The sequence below is a fragment of the Chaetodon auriga genome, chromosome 8, assembly GCF_051107435.1.
Source record: "Chaetodon auriga isolate fChaAug3 chromosome 8, fChaAug3.hap1, whole genome shotgun sequence".
NCBI lineage: Eukaryota > Metazoa > Chordata > Actinopteri > Chaetodontiformes > Chaetodontidae > Chaetodon > Chaetodon auriga.
The window spans coordinates 28,235,841-28,251,950 of record NC_135081.1 but is presented as its reverse complement, the minus strand read 5'-3'; the positions used below and the strand labels follow the sequence as shown (position 1 = coordinate 28,251,950).

Here is a 16,110-nt window from a genome sequence, read left to right as displayed (position 1 = left end):
TGTTGGGTGAACGAAGCGAGTCCAGGTCAGGCAGTAACATGCTGTGTGTGTGTGTGTGTGTGTGTGTGTGTGTGTGTGTCTGTGTCTGTGTGTGTGTGTGAGTGTGAGTGTGTGACTGTGTGTGTGTGTGTGTGTGTGTCTGTGTGTGTGTGTGAGTGTGAGTGTGAGTGTGTGACTGTGTGTGTGTGTGTGAGTGTGTGTCTGTGTGACTGTGTGTGTGTGTGTGTGTGTGTGTGTCTGTGTGTGTGTGTGTCTGTGTGTGTCTGTGTGTGTGTGTCTGTGTGTGTGTGTCTGTGTGTGTCTGTGTCTGTGTGTGTCTGTGTCTGTCTGTGTGTGTGAGTGTGTGTCTGTGTCTGTGTGTGTCTGTGTCTGTGTGTGTCTGTGTCTGTCTGTGTCTGTCTGTGTGTCTGTGTGTGTGTGTCTGTGTGTGTCTGTGTCTGTGTGTGTCTGTGTCTGTGTCTGTCTGTGTGTGTGTGTGTGTGTGTGTGTGTGTGTGTGTGTGTGTGTGAGTGTGTGTCTGTGTGTCTGTGTGTGTGTGTGTGTGTGTGAGTGAGTGTGTGAGAGACCTGTTTCAGAGTTGTACGCCTGTCCGATGTTGGTCAGGACGTCTTTGTAGATGAGCGCTTTGCTTCCCAGCGTCGTCTTCTGGAGACCGTTCCCTCCGAGAGAAACCGCGAACGCCACCTTCGGAACCTCTGAGATAAACAGAGCAGAAAACCAGCAGTGATCCACGAGAGCCCTTTAGATTTCCACTGAGGACGAGGATGATGATGATGCTGATGATGCACAGTAACTGAAGGGATCAGGTGGCTCTGTCACAATGTGGGGGAGTGAAAGCAGTTGTGTTTACTGTCCGTCATCATTGTGGGAATGGGTCACGCCCAGCAGAGGGCGCTCCCCCACCAGGTGAAACCCAGTGAACAGCACCAGGAAAGGATCGAGGGGCACTGGTTTGTCTTTATGGTGGAGACGGAAACGAGAGGACGGGTTTGTCCCCGGGAGCGACTGACCTGTCATGGCCTTCAGCTCCGTCTCCGTGGCCTCCAGCCTCTCTTTGATACCTGGAAACACACATTCAGCTGCTCAGTCCAGAGTTTAGTCACGTTTATCACATTTGACTGGAACATAACCTGCTCTGAGGCTCAAAGCAGCGAGTCCTACCCTGATTTTCTGTCTGAAGCCGCCTCAGCGAAGCCCGGAGTGTCTGCATCTCGTCTTCAGAGTCAGACTCTGTGGGTGTCTCGTCCCTTTAACACAAAGACATAGAGACAGATGTCTGTCTGCGGGGGTCACTGTGCAGGTTGACCCGTGATAACTGCTGCTGTGGATTACTGTGACCACGTTTGTCTGTCCTGTCACGCCGGTTTGAGGACGGTCACAGATCAGGTGGTAAGAGTAATGAAGTTAAAAAGAGAGTACATAGAGTATGTAAAATCAAGTGAAATACACATTAGCAGTAGTACTTGGTATAGTAGTATCAGCAGTAGTAGGTGGTGGTGGTGGTGGTGGTAGTAGTAGTAGTAGTAGTAGTAGCAGCAGTGATGTGTGGCGCTCACATGGGGAACAGCAGGAAGCCGCTGAAGGTGCTGTGGTGGTTGCTGTTGTCCCAGATCTGAGTGTTCTGCCACAGCACCATCTTCAGCCGGTCGCCCTTCTCCAGCAGCAGGGTGGCGCCGTTGGACGCCGTGTCGCTGCCCTCGCCGGACTGCTGCTCGTGGGTGATCAGCTGGATCTTGTTGTCATTTTTGTAAAGCACGGCGCTCATGGGGAAGTCGGCGGGGGCGTTGGCGGTGAAGCGGATGTAGTAGACTCCACGAATCGGAGCCGTGAACACACCTGGAGGGACAGTCGAGAGCCATGAGGACACTGGACTTGTGACTCTACGGTTACCATGAAAAGACAGCTCAGTAAAACCACAGCTGTTTCACAGGTGACTCATTACGCGTTTCCATCCACCTGTGCTCAGTGTCCCACATGGTGTTCCATCGTTTGAGCTTCCACTGGAGCTTCATCTCATCTTGTCTTCTTCTTCTTCTTCTTCTTGTCTTTAACGGCACCAGCTGGAGACTTTTTTATCTCCACCAGCCAAACCTCATGTGCTCACACAACGTTCGTTCTAACTGTTCTGACTTGACATGGAAACTCCACCATTGTCTCTCACCTGTCTCTGAGTTGTAAGCCCCGCCCACGTTGGTCAGGACCTCCCTGTAGATGAGGTCTTTGTTTCCGGACGTCGTCTTCACGGCGCCGTTTCCTCCCAGTGAGGCGGCGAAGGCGACTTTAGGCGTTTCTGAAGCAAACAAACTCATCTCGTCACCTCGTCAAGTGTTTGGAAATGATGAGCACAGCGGGAAACCCTTCACTCTACGCTGCTTGTGAACGCTCCACATGGGCTTCACGCCTTTTTACCTGCTGACATTTCTCACCTCTGACCCTCCTCAGTTCCCTCTCAGCTACATCCAGACGGTCACTCATGGCTGCAAACAGTTGAAGAGAAGAAACGTTCAGATAAACTGATCGAACAAACATCGGCCTCCGTCTGTGCTTGGTTTCCGTTAACTCGTCCGGTCTTCCCTGTCTCTAAACTCGTGTTCGGAGGTCGTCCGGGTCCAGGACTTACCTCGTCTCTCGGCCTGCAGCTGCACCAGGGTGTCCTGCATCTCCTTCAGCTCAGCCCGGCCGTCGACGGGCTGAGCGGAGCCGAGCCGGGCCGGGCAGGCCAGGGCCAGCAGCAGCAGGACGGGGAGACGCCGAGACATGATGAGCGACAGGGTGAGGAGGACGGAGAGGCTGCTGCTTTTTATAGAGAGCGTCTCTGTGGTCGATGGCCTCGGTCTGCTGTCCAGCTGTTTGTGCTGAGCCAGTGTTGACTCATCAGAGCTGATAACAGTGATTACTGCTCCTGCAGCCTGGACCCAGGTCCTCAGCGAGACCCTCAGAGACAGTTTATCCAGGAGACGTGTTTGTCCTGTGGACTGTGGCTTCATAACAGTGAAGCTACGTTAGCTTCACACAGTTTGTCAGTTCTCCACGACTGTGTGTGTTCAGACAACATTCACTGAGAGAACTTTGGCTCTTTGGATAAATGAAAAACGGAGTTTTATGGAAAAACGTGTTTAGAGTCACGAAGCTTAAGTATCAAAAGAAGCTTTTGTGAACAATACTGAGCTCTAGTCCCTGAACGCATCGTCTGAGCTTCACATCAGCAGTGACGTTGCTGTATTTGTGTTCACTGATGTTGAACCATTTTAAATCCACTGATGTCTCCTCCTGTCCTCAGTGAATACGGGCTGTCCTACCTGTCCCTGCGGACCAGTATCGGACTCTGGACGGCCTTCCTCTGCCTGCTGCTGGTCGCCACCGACGCCAGCTCGCTAGTCTGCTACATCACCCGCTTCACCGAGGAGGCCTTCGCCGCCCTCATCTGCATCATCTTCATCTACGAGGCTCTGGAGAAGCTGTTCCACCTCGGGGAGGTCTACCCCATCAACATGAACAACCAGCTGGACAACCTCACCTTCTACACGTAAGGCAGAACCAGCCGCGCGCTGATTGATTAGGTTTGGATTCACGATCAGGCTGCTCCGTGCTTTAGTTCCTCACAGTGAACGTAACTATGTACAAGACCACCAAAGACCAGAAGACGTTTGGCTGAGCAAAGTTGGTCGAGGTTCCAGCACGCAGCAAGCATGTTAGTCAGACCGCATGCAAGGGTGTTGGTTCGTGGTCTGCACGACTCATGAAGATAAGATAAGATAAGATAAAACCAAGTTAAGTCATTACAGCCAGCAAAGTGTTAAAAAGCAAAAACGGTGGCATAGAAAGGTGAAGATGAGGAGGATACAGGTAAAGAAAAAAAATCAACTGTGTATATGTGCATTATGGACAGATTATGAAAATACTACTGAAAATCTTCTGTATATAAAACTACCAGAAATAAATCCAGTGTTTGTACTTTTGCACAGCTGAAAAAAACTACACACCAATTTACAAACTGCACCAGATGTCTTGATAATGTGAGTGTATGTCAGCTGACAGAACAGTAGTGCAAGAAACAGGTTTACGATGTAGAAATGGGAGAAACGGCATCAGCTCAGAGCTCCAGGACACGAAGCTGGAGTTAAAGGTCTGACAGCTGCTGGCCATCAGTGTTCAGCCTCACCTCCCACAGAGGAAGCACAGCCGTCATGTACGGCCGCCATGAGCGCTGACGCCATCAAATCAGTGAATCCACCAAACTTTTCTGTGTTCCTGTCAGCAGACGCTTTGTTTAGTGAGAACCTGACTCACCTGTTGTTGCAGGTGTCAGTGCTCTCCGCCTACCAACGCCTCAGCTGAAGTCCTCCAGCTGTGGAGGAAGAAGAACGTCTCCTCAGAGAGCATCCAGTGGGACGAGCTGACTGTGGAGGTCTGACAAGAAGCTGCTGGAAGCTTCTTACTCTTCATCAACACACACACACACACACACACACACACACACACTCGCTGACTGACAGGAGTCCCTGAGAGAAGTGAAAACACTGTTCAGTTTGTCAGCGATGTCTCTTCTGTAGTTTTCAGCACTGAAGACACTTTCACTGCCACTTTCTTATTTTAGGTTTAGTTTTTGGCTGCAGTGAAAGTACTACGTTGTACTGCGTGTACTTTAGTTATCACAGAGGAAGCTGAAATACCAACAAATACAAGAAAAACCTCTTCAGATTTGATCTATTTTCTTTCCAAAAGTAATGTTCACCAGAGTGATTGCATGTCGTTTGATGGCCGAACATGTTGACCGTCTGCACCAACCCTGTGATTAAAGTACCTTTAAGATTCACAGGTTACGTTTCCACAGAACAAAAGAACACATGTGTTGTAAATCTCGATGTTCCATCATTAAAGCGACCAGTGACGGCTGGTGGACGGGGATGATCGTTTGCTTGAGCTTTGACTTCTCTTTGAAACATCTCTGACAGTCGAAGCTCAGTCAGTCTGCTGAGAGCTGAACCTGAGCTGGAAAACTTGGAGGTTTTCTGATCCACTTCAGTACAGTCAGATCACAGCAGCATCTAGTGGACATGAGAGGAACTGCAGCTCAGCACGCTGACTTTAACGCCGTCTCTCTCGCCGTCTCCAGGAATGCGTGGACTTACACGGCGAGTTCGTCGGCTCGGCCTGCAGCCACAACGGCCCCTACATCCCCGACGTCCTCTTCTGGTCCGTCATCCTCTTCTTCACCACCTTCTTCCTCTCCTCCTTCCTCAAGCAGTTCAAGACCAAGAGATACTTCCCCACCAAGGTCTGTATGTGCGGCTCACAGGGAGGCGTTTTTGGGAGTCACACAGCTCACTCAGCATTGACTTCTGAGGGTGATCTGCATTGATCAAAAGCTTGTGTTTTTAACTTTAGCCATAGATTGAGTTTTGGAGGATCAGTTGGGGAGTTTGGTTGGAAATGATCACATTTTACTAGGTAAACTGGAAAACAGTTGATCCGTTTGTTTTGTGTCTGCAGGTTCGATCGACCATCAGCGACTTCGCCGTCTTTCTGACCATCATGATCATGGTGCTGGTGGACTATCTGGTCGGAGTTCCTTCACCCAAACTCAACGTGCCCGACCGCTTCGAGGTAACGCCCGACCCCACTGTCTGTGTTTGTCTTGGGCTGGCCGTCAGTGAACTGGTGAACAGTTCACTGATTTTGATCTCATGTCTGGGTCAGGATTACCATTCATGTGTGATCTGTCTGTCGCAGTGTGGACGTCAGATAAGTGCCTTTACTGTCTCGACACGTTCATCGAAGAGCCTAAAACAAAAAGAAAAGACGTGTTAAATGTTTGAAAAGTGAGTCCTGCAGAGTTTTCTGGAGATTTTCTGGAGTCAAACTCAAGCTGAGTGCCGGACGTCCTCCTACTCTTAAATCCTTTTCTGAACAGTCTAACAGTAGGTTTTGTTTGCTGAAGTCGAAGCTGATCATATTGCGGTTTGTGGAATGAGGCCTCCTCAGCAGCAGGCAGGTCAGTGTGGTGAAAGGTGACCGGCCAGAGGACGCCTCTTTATCAGCCTCTTTATTTGAGTTTGAAGGTACAGCCGCACATTAGATAACACTGTGTACAGGACAGTTTAGGAGAGTAACGACCTTTGAGCTTCAGTACGATCCGAGAGAGATTAGGGCTGACGGATGGTGAAGGGTCAGAACCAGAGGAAGCAGGCCCAACAAGCAAACAAACCCAAACGTGAAGCAAGCAAGAATCCAAAAGTCCAAAAACAGGCGAGGTCCAAGATGAACGAACAAACAGTGATCCAGAAACCAATGGAAGATCAGCAAAGACCAACTGGCACACGAAATACAGGAAGGAGGGAGGACACAAATCTACAGTCACAGGGTGGGAAAACACAGGAAGTAAAGCAAAAGATGGCACGTGAGGAAAAGTCTTTCAGCATAAAACAGGAAATAACTGAACGAACACCTGGAACGAGGGCAGCTTCCCTCTGCAGGTAGAGTCTGACCTGACCTTCACAGTGATGCACTGAGAGTTTGAGGACCTCCTTCATACAATCTGTCTGTTTTTAATACAGTGCAGCCTGAGGTCAAAGGTCAGGAGTCTTTAATGTTGGTTTTCATCTTTGTCCCTTTCGTGCAGAGATGTCTCTGAACCTTTTAATGACGTTATGGATTGTAGATGGTTGAATTTGAGTGACTTGAGCCTCCCTGTCGGACGTTCTAACGCTGCCGCTTTGTCTTCGTCCGTCGAGCCCACGTCGAACACTCGAGGGTGGCTGATCTCCCCGCTGGGTCCGAACCCCTGGTGGACGCTGCTGGCCGCCGCCGTCCCCGCTCTGCTCTGCACCATCCTCATCTTCATGGACCAGCAGATCACCGCCGTCATCGTCAACAGGAAGGAGAACAAACTGAAGGTCAGGACGGCTGACAGCGCTGCAGGCGACCGCCGACGGGGTGCTCGATGGTAAACTTTGTGTGTTTTGGTTGCAGAAAGGCTGTGGCTATCACCTGGACCTGCTGGTGGTGGCGGTGATGCTGGGCGTGTGCTCCATCATGGGCCTGCCGTGGTTCGTAGCAGCGACCGTGCTCTCCATCTCCCACGTCAACAGTCTGAAGCTGGAGTCGGAGTGCGCGGCGCCCGGCGAGCAGCCAAAGTTCCTGGGCATCAGAGAGCAGAGAGTGACGGGCTTCATGATCTTCGTCCTGATGGGCTGCTCCGTCTTCATGACCTCTGCCCTCAAGGTGAATCTTCGTTCACGCCTGGTCTGCTGGGTTAACTGGTTTGTCTCATCGGTTCTCTGTGAAGATGCTTTAAGTACATTTTTCCGACTGTCTTCTAGTTCATCCCGATGCCTGTCCTGTACGGAGTCTTCCTCTACATGGGAGTGTCCTCGCTCAAAGGCATTCAGGTCTGTCTCAGGGTCTGTCTGTCCTGCTGCAGCTTCTCCCGTCTGTGTTTCGTTGTCTCTGATGTCTCGTCCGTCTGTCCGTCCTGCAGCTGTTTGACCGGATCAAACTGTTCGGCATGCCGGCCAAACACCAGCCGGACCTGATCTACCTGCGCTACGTCCCTCTGTGGAAGGTCCACATCTTCACTGTGGTGCAGCTGTCCTGCCTCATCGTCCTCTGGGCCATCAAGACCTCAGCCGCCGCCGTTGTCTTCCCCATGATGGTGAGACAAGCAGAGACGACCGAGATGACGTGTTTCATTTTATTAATGCTGCAATAACTCGTCTGTCCTTGCTGTCCTCTGCAGGTTCTGGCTCTGGTGTTCATCCGCAAACTTCTGGATTTCTGCTTCACCAAGAGAGAGCTGAGCTGGCTGGACGACCTGATACCAGAGAGCAAGAAGAAGAAGGACGATGACAAGAAGAAGAAGGAGAAGGAGGTGAGCCGTTACACCGAGGTCTGAAACACAGTGCGACTTGGCTTCAGTGTCCACGCTCACACTGCTCATGTGTGTCTGTCAGGACGCTCGGCGGATGCTGGAGGAGGCGGAGGACGATCAGCCGTACGACCGAGGAAACGTCATCAACTTCCCGATCAAAAGCCTGAAAGGACGGTGAGTCGACGACATCAGAACACTGAGATCCCTGTTCACAGACACTGACAGTGATGTGTGTGTGTGTGTGCGCACAGCATGGACCCATCAGAGGTCAACATCTCAGATGAAATGGCTAAAAGTGGCATTTGGAAATCCATGAACTCTGACAGCAGCAAAGCTCTGAGACGCAGCCACAGGTAAACCTCTTCTGATTGGTCCACTCTGAACTGAAGCGTTGAACTGCTGAGGTTATTCATTTGTTGGGTTGGGGTACGAATGGTTTCTCACAGGTTGGGTGGGGTCTGTGTCTTCCAGTCAGGAGAAGCTGCCGAGCGTCCAGATCAGCGTGGAGAATGAGGACGGTCGGAGAGTCGTGGATGCGGAGACCTCGCTATGATCCGCCGCCGCTGTCCTCCACCAGGCGGCGCCGCTGGGCGACGAGGCTGCTGTTACTGATGGGACACTGTCGCTCTCTGTCTTCTCTGAATGCAGATAAAAGGTCATGGGAGGACCAATCAGGCTTCACCTCAGCGTGCCGTACTTCTCATGCTGCGTTTTCTCGGACAAAGGTGGACGTTTTATTTCCTCATCGTTTTATGGTGAATCACGGAGACTCCACCACTGGGAGCAAATATGGCCGCCACTCGTGGAAACGCTTCCCTCAGGTTTCTTTGGTTGGTTTTTATCTGGGCAGTCCGCTGCTGCGCTGTGATTGGCCGCTGAAGCATCGAATCAAACGCAGACTCACTGGACGCCTGATTTTCCAGACTGATGGTCTGAAAACACCTGAAGTTTAATTTTATCGTTTTAAAGTTTCTATTTCTGCTTTCATGAAGCAGACGAGGTTCTTCACCTCCGACAGTTTTTATTTAATCCATCATGCTGATTTAAGTTGTGTACATGTCTGTGAGTGTTTCTGTGTGTGTGTGTGTGTGCGCGTGTGTGTGTGTGATCACATCGTGCCTGTGTGGTCGACTGAATGATGTCACAGTCGCTGTCTTAATAGTTTCTTCTCAAAGTTTCGATGAAATAAATCTGGTGACGATGATCAGAGTCGTTCAGATTTTACACCTCCTCTCCTGCTGTCACTTAAGCCTCCGTGTGGCCTGAGTGCTGTTATGTACTCACTTCATTGAGCACGTCTGTCTTCAGGACATCGTCAGCGAAGTTAACGTCAACATCCTCCTCAGCGGACGGAGTTCAGTCACATGACCTCGTTAGTGACCTGGAGCGCTGCAGTACATCTATTTACTGTGTTGTACAGAAGGAAGTCATGAAAGCAAACTTTTTTAATGTGTGTGTGTGTGTGTAATCATGTATTCCTCACATTATGGGGACACAAATCTGTTAACACAGTCACATTGTGGGGACTCGACTTCCTTATGGGGACAAAAAACGAGTCCCATTAACGTAAATCATCACATTATACGGTGAAAACTTGGGTTAATGTTAGGCTGAGGTCAGTTTCAGGCTTAAGTTAAGGTAAGGTTTAGGTTAAGGTTTATTGTAAGGATTGGGGTTTTAGGGTTTGTAGCTCTGGTTCTGGTTTGGGTAAGTCCGGCACATGTAGTGTTTGAACAGATGAAACAAAGCGGATAGAACGTACTAATCAGTGAGCTGAAAGGTGCTGGTTGGACGATTTTGTTGGACAGAGCAAGGCTAGCCGCCTTGATGCTAAGCTAACAAGCTGCTGACTGTAGCTTCATCTTTACTATACAAATAGAATGGAATCAATCTGAACATCAAACTCTCAGCGAGGAGGAGAAGAAGAGGATTTCGGTGAATTTCAAACTCTTCTGTTGAGTCAGAGCAACACACAGACGAGATTTTATTTAAAAAATAAAAAGTTCTGCAAGTTAATAAATCTTCATTTATTTCAGAAATCTGCACAAAGCCAACACTGCCATTCATCAGATGCATCGACTGCACCAGTGTTAATCTGTGGATCTGTGGATCCGTTGGTCTGATCCTGATCCGTTGGTCTGATCCTGATCTGTTGGTCTGATCCTGGATCTGTTGGTCTGATCCTGATCCGTTGGTCTGATCCTGATCCGTTGGTCTGATCCTGGATCTGTTGGTCTGATCTTGGATCTGTTGGTCTGATCTTGGATCTGTTGGTCTGATCCTGATCCGTTGGTCTGATCTTGGATCTGTTGGTCTGATCTTGGATCTGTTGGTCTGATCCTGATCTGTTGGTCTGATCTTGGATCTGTTGGTCTGATCCTGATCCGTTGGTCTGATCTTGGATCTGTTGGTCTGATCTTGGATCTGTTGGTCTGATCCTGATCTGTTGGTCTGATCTTGGATCTGTTGGTCTGATCCTGATCCGTTGGTCTGATCCTGGATCTGTTGGTCTGATCTTGGATCTGTTGGTCTGATCCTGATCCGTTGGTCTGATCCTGGATCTGTTGGTCTGATCTTGGATCTGTTGGTCTGATCCTGATCCGTTGGTCTGATCCTGGATCTGTTGGTCTGATCCTGGATCTGTTGGTCTGATCTTGGATCTGTTGGTCTGATCCTGATCCGTTGGTCTGATCTTGGATCTGTTGGTCTGATCTTGGATCTGTTGGTCTGATCCTGATCTGTTGGTCTGATCTTGGATCTGTTGGTCTGATCCTGATCCGTTGGTCTGATCTTGGATCTGTTGGTCTGATCTTGGATCTGTTGGTCTGATCCTGATCTGTTGGTCTGATCTTGGATCTGTTGGTCTGATCCTGATCCGTTGGTCTGATCCTGGATCTGTTGGTCTGATCTTGGATCTGTTGGTCTGATCCTGATCCGTTGGTCTGATCCTGGATCTGTTGGTCTGATCCTGGATCTGTTGGTCTGATCTTGGATCTGTTGGTCTGATCCTGATCCGTTGGTCTGATCCTGGATCTGTTGCAGCACTGTGATGATCGTGAAGAGCAGCATTGACAGCAGCAGAGCGAGAGACAGTCGAGCTCTATGATGAACCTGAAAACAAACACATTTTACTGTTTACTTTGCACCACACAAGTTTTTTGCTCACATTCCAAAATCAACAAATATCAACTGCAGACCATAAAATTATAATTTAACCCTTCACAGTTTTAACGAACCACATTTTGCTCGTCGGCCTATAAAAACAGCTGCCACGAAGTTTTAAGTGTGAGCAGCATTTTACTGGTGCAGATGGAGCAACTTTGAACCAGTTTGAACTCCGTTACCAGTTAGCTACTTTAGTCCAGTGGTTCTGTGCTGAAACCAAAGCATTTAGAAGTTTCCAGGTGGAATGTGTCTTTGGTGGAGCCTCTGAAACACAATAAATCCATCATGAGATCTGCTGACAGACCACAGAGTCCGACTCACCGCTGTGCAGCAGCAGGTTCTCGGTTACACTCAGTGATCCGTTGTGTGGCGCCGGTTTGATCTGCAGCAGTTTGCACATCAGAGGGTAAATGTGGATGCTGTCGAACGGCTCAGACACGAAGTTCTTCTTGAAGTCTGGTCCGAAGGCCCTGAAGATGGTCTTCATGTCCATCTCTCCGTTGTGGTAGCCGTGATCGCCTTTGTTGACGTAGATGATTAATCTCTGTTGGGAAAGAAAAAGATGAAGCATCACAAAAAGTCAGATCTAGTGTCGGTCTGCTGCTGCCTCCCATCACATCCTGTCCTGCTCCTTCACCCTGAGGCTGCTTTGACCTCTGACCTCACTGACGACTGCTTCTGCCTTCAGATGATGGTCCATCGGTTAGGATGTCAGTCGTGTCTTTGGATGCCTGTCTGAGAAACATTCTTTTACAAAGAATCAAACTGAGAAATTGAAGACTAAACTAACATAAGACGTTAGAGGCTGCGGCTTTGGAAGTGAAAAGGTAAAAACACGGTCTTTCAATGACAGTTGAGGGTTAATATTCAGGAAACTCACAGAGTTCAGGTTGTATCCCAGATCTGCGACGACCACGATTGGAGGCAACCGTTTACTTTTGGCGAGATGGAAGTCCTCAGGAATCTCATCTTTCTTGTAGACCTTCACATTGGGCACTTTGGACAGAGCGTCATAAACCTCCTGCTCCTTCCCCGGCTTCGGCGTCAGGATACCAAACCCACCGTAGTCAAGGATCTCGAAGCTGGCGGCCCTGAATAAATTCAGATATTTGTTGAGGATGATCTCGTTGACCTGCGGTTTCTTCTTGACGGTGGTCATGCCGTGGTCAGAGGAGATGATGACGTTCAGGCTGTCAGACAGTTGATGGCGAACGATGGCCTCCCTCAGGTAGCCGATGGTGCGGTCAATCTGCTGAATGATCGTCTTCCTGTCCGGGTGGTCCGGCCCCTTACGGTGTCCCACGTTGTCCGGCTCACCGTAGTACAGCGTCACCAGGTCGAAGTCTTCTTCTGAGAACCAGCTCATCACCTTGTCAATGTTCTCACGCCACTCTGTCTCGTTTGCGTCCGGGTGGTCGAACCTCTGCACAAACGCATCGGTTGACCATCTGGCCGTTGTAGTTGGCCCCTCCACCCGGGTAGAAGAAGGAAGCGGTTTTTAGGCCCTGAAACAACAAGAAACGGAAGAAACAAGCCGTGAACTCACTTGTTTGTGTCATCTGATGAACTGAAGTTCATTTTTCTCTCTTTTAGCTCCAGTTGTTGTCTCTACCAGCTGAAAATATTGATCCCAAGGCGTCCTCGGGCCAAATGGGATGTATAATTGCTCCAGCGAGTTCTGGGTCTGCTCTGGGATCTCCTTTGTAAGGGAAATTCTCCTTGTTGCTTGTTGAGAGTTGCTAATTCTCAGAAGAATTACAGACTCGGTGTGATGAATCAGGTCTCTTTAATACATGCAGCATGGAGGGAAGACTCATGCAGAGTGTTCTCTCCAGATCTCCACAATGTCTTGCCATTTATACCGTTCAACAAAAAGACAAATGGTTGTCACATGCACCTGGTAATGATAAAATCTTTCCTTCAAGAACAATGACAATTTGGTGGAGTTCACTCATCCTGTCCCCTGAGGTTAATACTATACCATAAACTTCTCAGTTACAATGGATCGCACCCTAAAAACTTCCCCCTTCATCCTGTTCCCCATTGAATGCTCTTCTCACCTTAGTGATCAAAGGCCAGAAAGACTTTTACAATTCACAGACTGATTCCCGAGACCAGCAAGTCATCTAATTCCTACACCTTCTATGGAAGGTGCCCAAATCAGATGAACCACCTGAACGACTGGAGTCTCCCACGAGATGTCCGAGCTCCTCAACCTATCTGTAAGACCAAGCCCAACCACCCAGCAGAGAAACTTATTTTGGTCGCTTTTATTTGTGATCACATTCATCTCACAGCTCATGACCATGGGCGGGGGCGGGAGCAACTGGTAAATCTCTTGTAAATCATAATGTCTTAATTTGCTTTCGAAGAAACATTCCAGGAGATGCAGACACTTTTCAAACGTTTGGTAATTTCACAGAATCTCTGCCGCTCTGAACGGCAGCATACCTCAAGGCTCTGTCCTCGGTCCCGTCCTGTTTTGAGTTCATGCCACATTAAACTCTGAGTACTCCTCAGTTTAAGATAAGATAAGATCTTTACTTTATTAATCACCACACAGCATACACATGCTTTTTTTTTTTTGGTGAACACAACAGCAACACACAACATGCACATGCCATGCTTTTTGGTGAAATTATTCCTCCACATTTGACCCATCTTGGTAAGCCCTTCCTCCGCGGCAGACCAGGAGCGGTCAGCCGACAGCGGCGCCCGGGGACCCAGTTCCTCTTTGTCACCATTCGGTCAGGTGGTGATCTTCTTGCGTGTTGTTAGTGGGGTTTTTTTATGGAGGATACCCCAGGTGAACACGGGGAGAACATGCAAACTCCACACAGAAAGGCCCCTTCCTCAAGGGCAGCAGGCACCGAGGGCATGGTGGAGGACACGCCCCCCAGCACCCACAGCGCCCCAGGCAGGAATCGAACCCGGGACCTTCTAGCTGTGAGGCGACAGTGTTACCACTGTAACAGTGTAACAGTGACAGTGTTACCACTGTTCCACCGTGCCACCAATCAAAAAGTTTAAAGTGAATCTTTGTTGTGTCGCTCATGTTGAAGTCAGTTTCTTTTGGTATCAGTCATCCTGATCGGTGACTCACCTGGTTCTGAGCTGTGATCCATAACGGCTGAACTCCGGTGTCCCACCACTCTGATTTCTTCAGCGTCTCCTTGTAAGGAATTTTTAGGTTCGTCTTGGGGTTAAACATCATGTTGTGGACGACTTCGTGATCCTCCACCCATCTGCCTAACGCACAAAACAAGACAGGAGTGTTTTCATTTCCAAATAATACTTCTATATTTGCCATTAACTTCCTTCATATACTAAAAATTCTTCAAACTTTTGACATTCCTGCCTCCACGCCAACACAGTGGAGGTCAATGGAATTTAGTTATTTACATCAATTCAATTATATTTGAATATTTAACAGCATTTTGCTTCTGTATCAGGACTGTCCACGGACACCACGAGGGCAACAGTCTCAAGTGTTTTCAGATTTATCTCAGAAATTCACCTGAAATGACCTTTAGTCTTCATGTCAGTCAAGTGTGTAGAAGTGTGTTCAACCGTCCCTCAAAGTTCACTTCTATAAAGAACTGTTATAGATACACACTATACACGTTTTAAGCGAGGTGCAGTATGTTGTTAAGATGCTTCACCAGCTTTTACTCTGTGCTGAGTTTCCTGGAAGCAGCGTCTTGTTACTCCAGAACAAATTTACTTCCATAAATGACGTCTTATCATATCTTCACCGTTTGCTTCATCATGTCTCCAGTGACAGATTTCCACTGTAAACCTGTCACTGGAGCTGCAGAGTCATCGGGCTCACAAAAATACTGTGGAGTACAAGAATGGTACAAGTAAAATTTGTGGTTGAATCAGTCATTATAGATGTTTTTACTGTGTCTGATTAGTTTTAGTGTTATAACTACAAACGTAGTCGAGTACTTTATCAGTCTGCTCGCTTGATGAAGGACGAGAGTTCAATTTTTGTGTCAATAACACATTTAAAAAAGTTCATCTTACATGCATTCTAATGTGTAATTATGAATTTTAGTCACCACCAAATTCTTAATATTTAGGTTGAATAATATTGAACTTGTAGCCGTAAAATATTTTCCGCTGAAAACCCTCTATCTGGATTTATGTGTTTCAACTTCAACACATTATTTCCTCTCCGTATTTTACAGCATTCATCAATTCAGATACCCAGTTTAAAAACTGATCAAATTCAATTCACTGAATCTGGATCAAAAATTCTGGTTGCTTCAATTCAGATCATAAAATTTGAGATGTGAAATTCAGAGCTGAGCCTTCAGGAAACTGAGGAAAAGCAAAGTGGAATATTCCAAAGACAATCATGGATTCAGAACTTCATGATATTTCAGTCTTTGTCTTATTTGCTTCCATATATTTTCCCTTTGGATTCATCACAGACTCTCTGTCTCCTGATGGACTGGATTACAGTGATCATAGTAGTAGTACTGCAGTTCTGTGTTACCAGTGATGGTGGTGAAGTGTGACGGGGCAGTCATGGTCAGCATCGGGGGGGTGACGTATTTGGCCTTGACCCCGTCCTCTGCCAGCTGGTCCAGATTCGGCGTGTCCACGTCCTGGTCGTAGTCCCACCTGAAGCCATCGAACGAGATGAGCAGCAGCTTGTTCCCCGTCGTGCTCAGCGGCTTGCCGGCAGCGCAGACGGCCGCCGCGACCACCAGGAAGAGCTCCAGCCTCATCTTCATCTTCACACCAGCCGACTGCAGCGTGCACACCTGTACCTCCGTCTCAGTTTAAATATGTGATCGAGGTTCTCCGATAGAGATCTGCTGACCTGCTGTGAAGGACGAGACCTTCGACTGGAAGCAGAGTTCAGACGGATCCTTATCAGAGGTCATTTCACTGATCAGCATCATTGATCTGTGGACCCGCTGATAACTGCTCCATGGTGTGACTCAGTCCAACTGTTTGTACATGACAGAGATGACACATCGCAGTGGACATGACCACATGATGAGGTTTTCCACATGTTAGAGTCCACTGACGAGGCTGCATCCGGGGTCACAGGTCACTTT

The 16,110-nt window shown here is 48.5% G+C and overlaps 3 protein-coding genes across 4 annotated transcripts in view; 1 reads left to right on the top strand and 2 right to left on the bottom strand.

Moving 5' to 3' along the window:
* LOC143324282 (complement C1q-like protein 4) overlaps positions 1 to 1,210 on the bottom strand; it is a 1,788-nt gene extending 578 nt beyond the window's left edge. The window contains exons 1-3 of the mRNA XM_076736638.1: positions 1,162 to 1,210; positions 1,011 to 1,061; positions 567 to 695 (exon numbers count right to left, since the gene is read on the bottom strand). Coding sequence (XP_076592753.1) covers positions 567 to 695; positions 1,011 to 1,061; positions 1,162 to 1,210 — 229 coding nt within the window. The remainder of the gene's footprint in view (positions 1 to 566; positions 696 to 1,010; positions 1,062 to 1,161) is intronic.
* The window catches only part of LOC143324392 (sodium bicarbonate cotransporter 3-like), a 33,028-nt gene extending 23,934 nt beyond the window's left edge, over positions 1 to 9,094 (top strand). For both annotated transcript variants that reach the window (XM_076736796.1, XM_076736797.1), the window contains exons 14-25: positions 3,281 to 3,526; positions 4,303 to 4,408; positions 5,117 to 5,278; positions 5,494 to 5,607; positions 6,735 to 6,896; positions 6,973 to 7,224; positions 7,323 to 7,391; positions 7,481 to 7,654; positions 7,739 to 7,870; positions 7,953 to 8,044; positions 8,122 to 8,223; positions 8,342 to 9,094. In XM_076736796.1, coding sequence (XP_076592911.1) covers positions 3,281 to 3,526; positions 4,303 to 4,408; positions 5,117 to 5,278; positions 5,494 to 5,607; positions 6,735 to 6,896; positions 6,973 to 7,224; positions 7,323 to 7,391; positions 7,481 to 7,654; positions 7,739 to 7,870; positions 7,953 to 8,044; positions 8,122 to 8,223; positions 8,342 to 8,423 — 1,693 coding nt within the window. In that variant the 3' untranslated portion in view covers positions 8,424 to 9,094. The remainder of the gene's footprint in view (positions 1 to 3,280; positions 3,527 to 4,302; positions 4,409 to 5,116; positions 5,279 to 5,493; positions 5,608 to 6,734; positions 6,897 to 6,972; positions 7,225 to 7,322; positions 7,392 to 7,480; positions 7,655 to 7,738; positions 7,871 to 7,952; positions 8,045 to 8,121; positions 8,224 to 8,341) is intronic.
* Positions 1,553 to 2,759, bottom strand: LOC143324281 (complement C1q-like protein 4). The gene is made up of 4 exons (XM_076736637.1): positions 2,621 to 2,759; positions 2,427 to 2,477; positions 2,162 to 2,290; positions 1,553 to 1,836 (listed from the first exon to the last, which is right to left on the bottom strand). Exons 1-4 carry the CDS (start codon positions 2,757 to 2,759, stop codon positions 1,553 to 1,555), a joined length of 603 nt encoding a protein of 200 aa, XP_076592752.1.
* Positions 9,095 to 16,110: the final 7,016 nt, after the last annotated feature.

Bases quoted from the DNA above. Each gene is read 5' to 3' on its own strand.
- LOC143324281 (XM_076736637.1), bottom strand. From the start codon at position 2,759: ATGTCTCGGCGTCTCCCCGTCCTGCTGCTGCTGGCCCTGGCCTGCCCG. The intron at 2,478-2,620 runs GTAAGTCCTGGA...AACTGTTTGCAG, and splicing joins GCTGCAGGCCGAGAGACGAG to CCATGAGTGACCGTCTGGAT. The intron at 2,291-2,426 runs GTGAGAAATGTC...TGTTTGCTTCAG, and splicing joins GGAACTGAGGAGGGTCAGAG to AAACGCCTAAAGTCGCCTTC.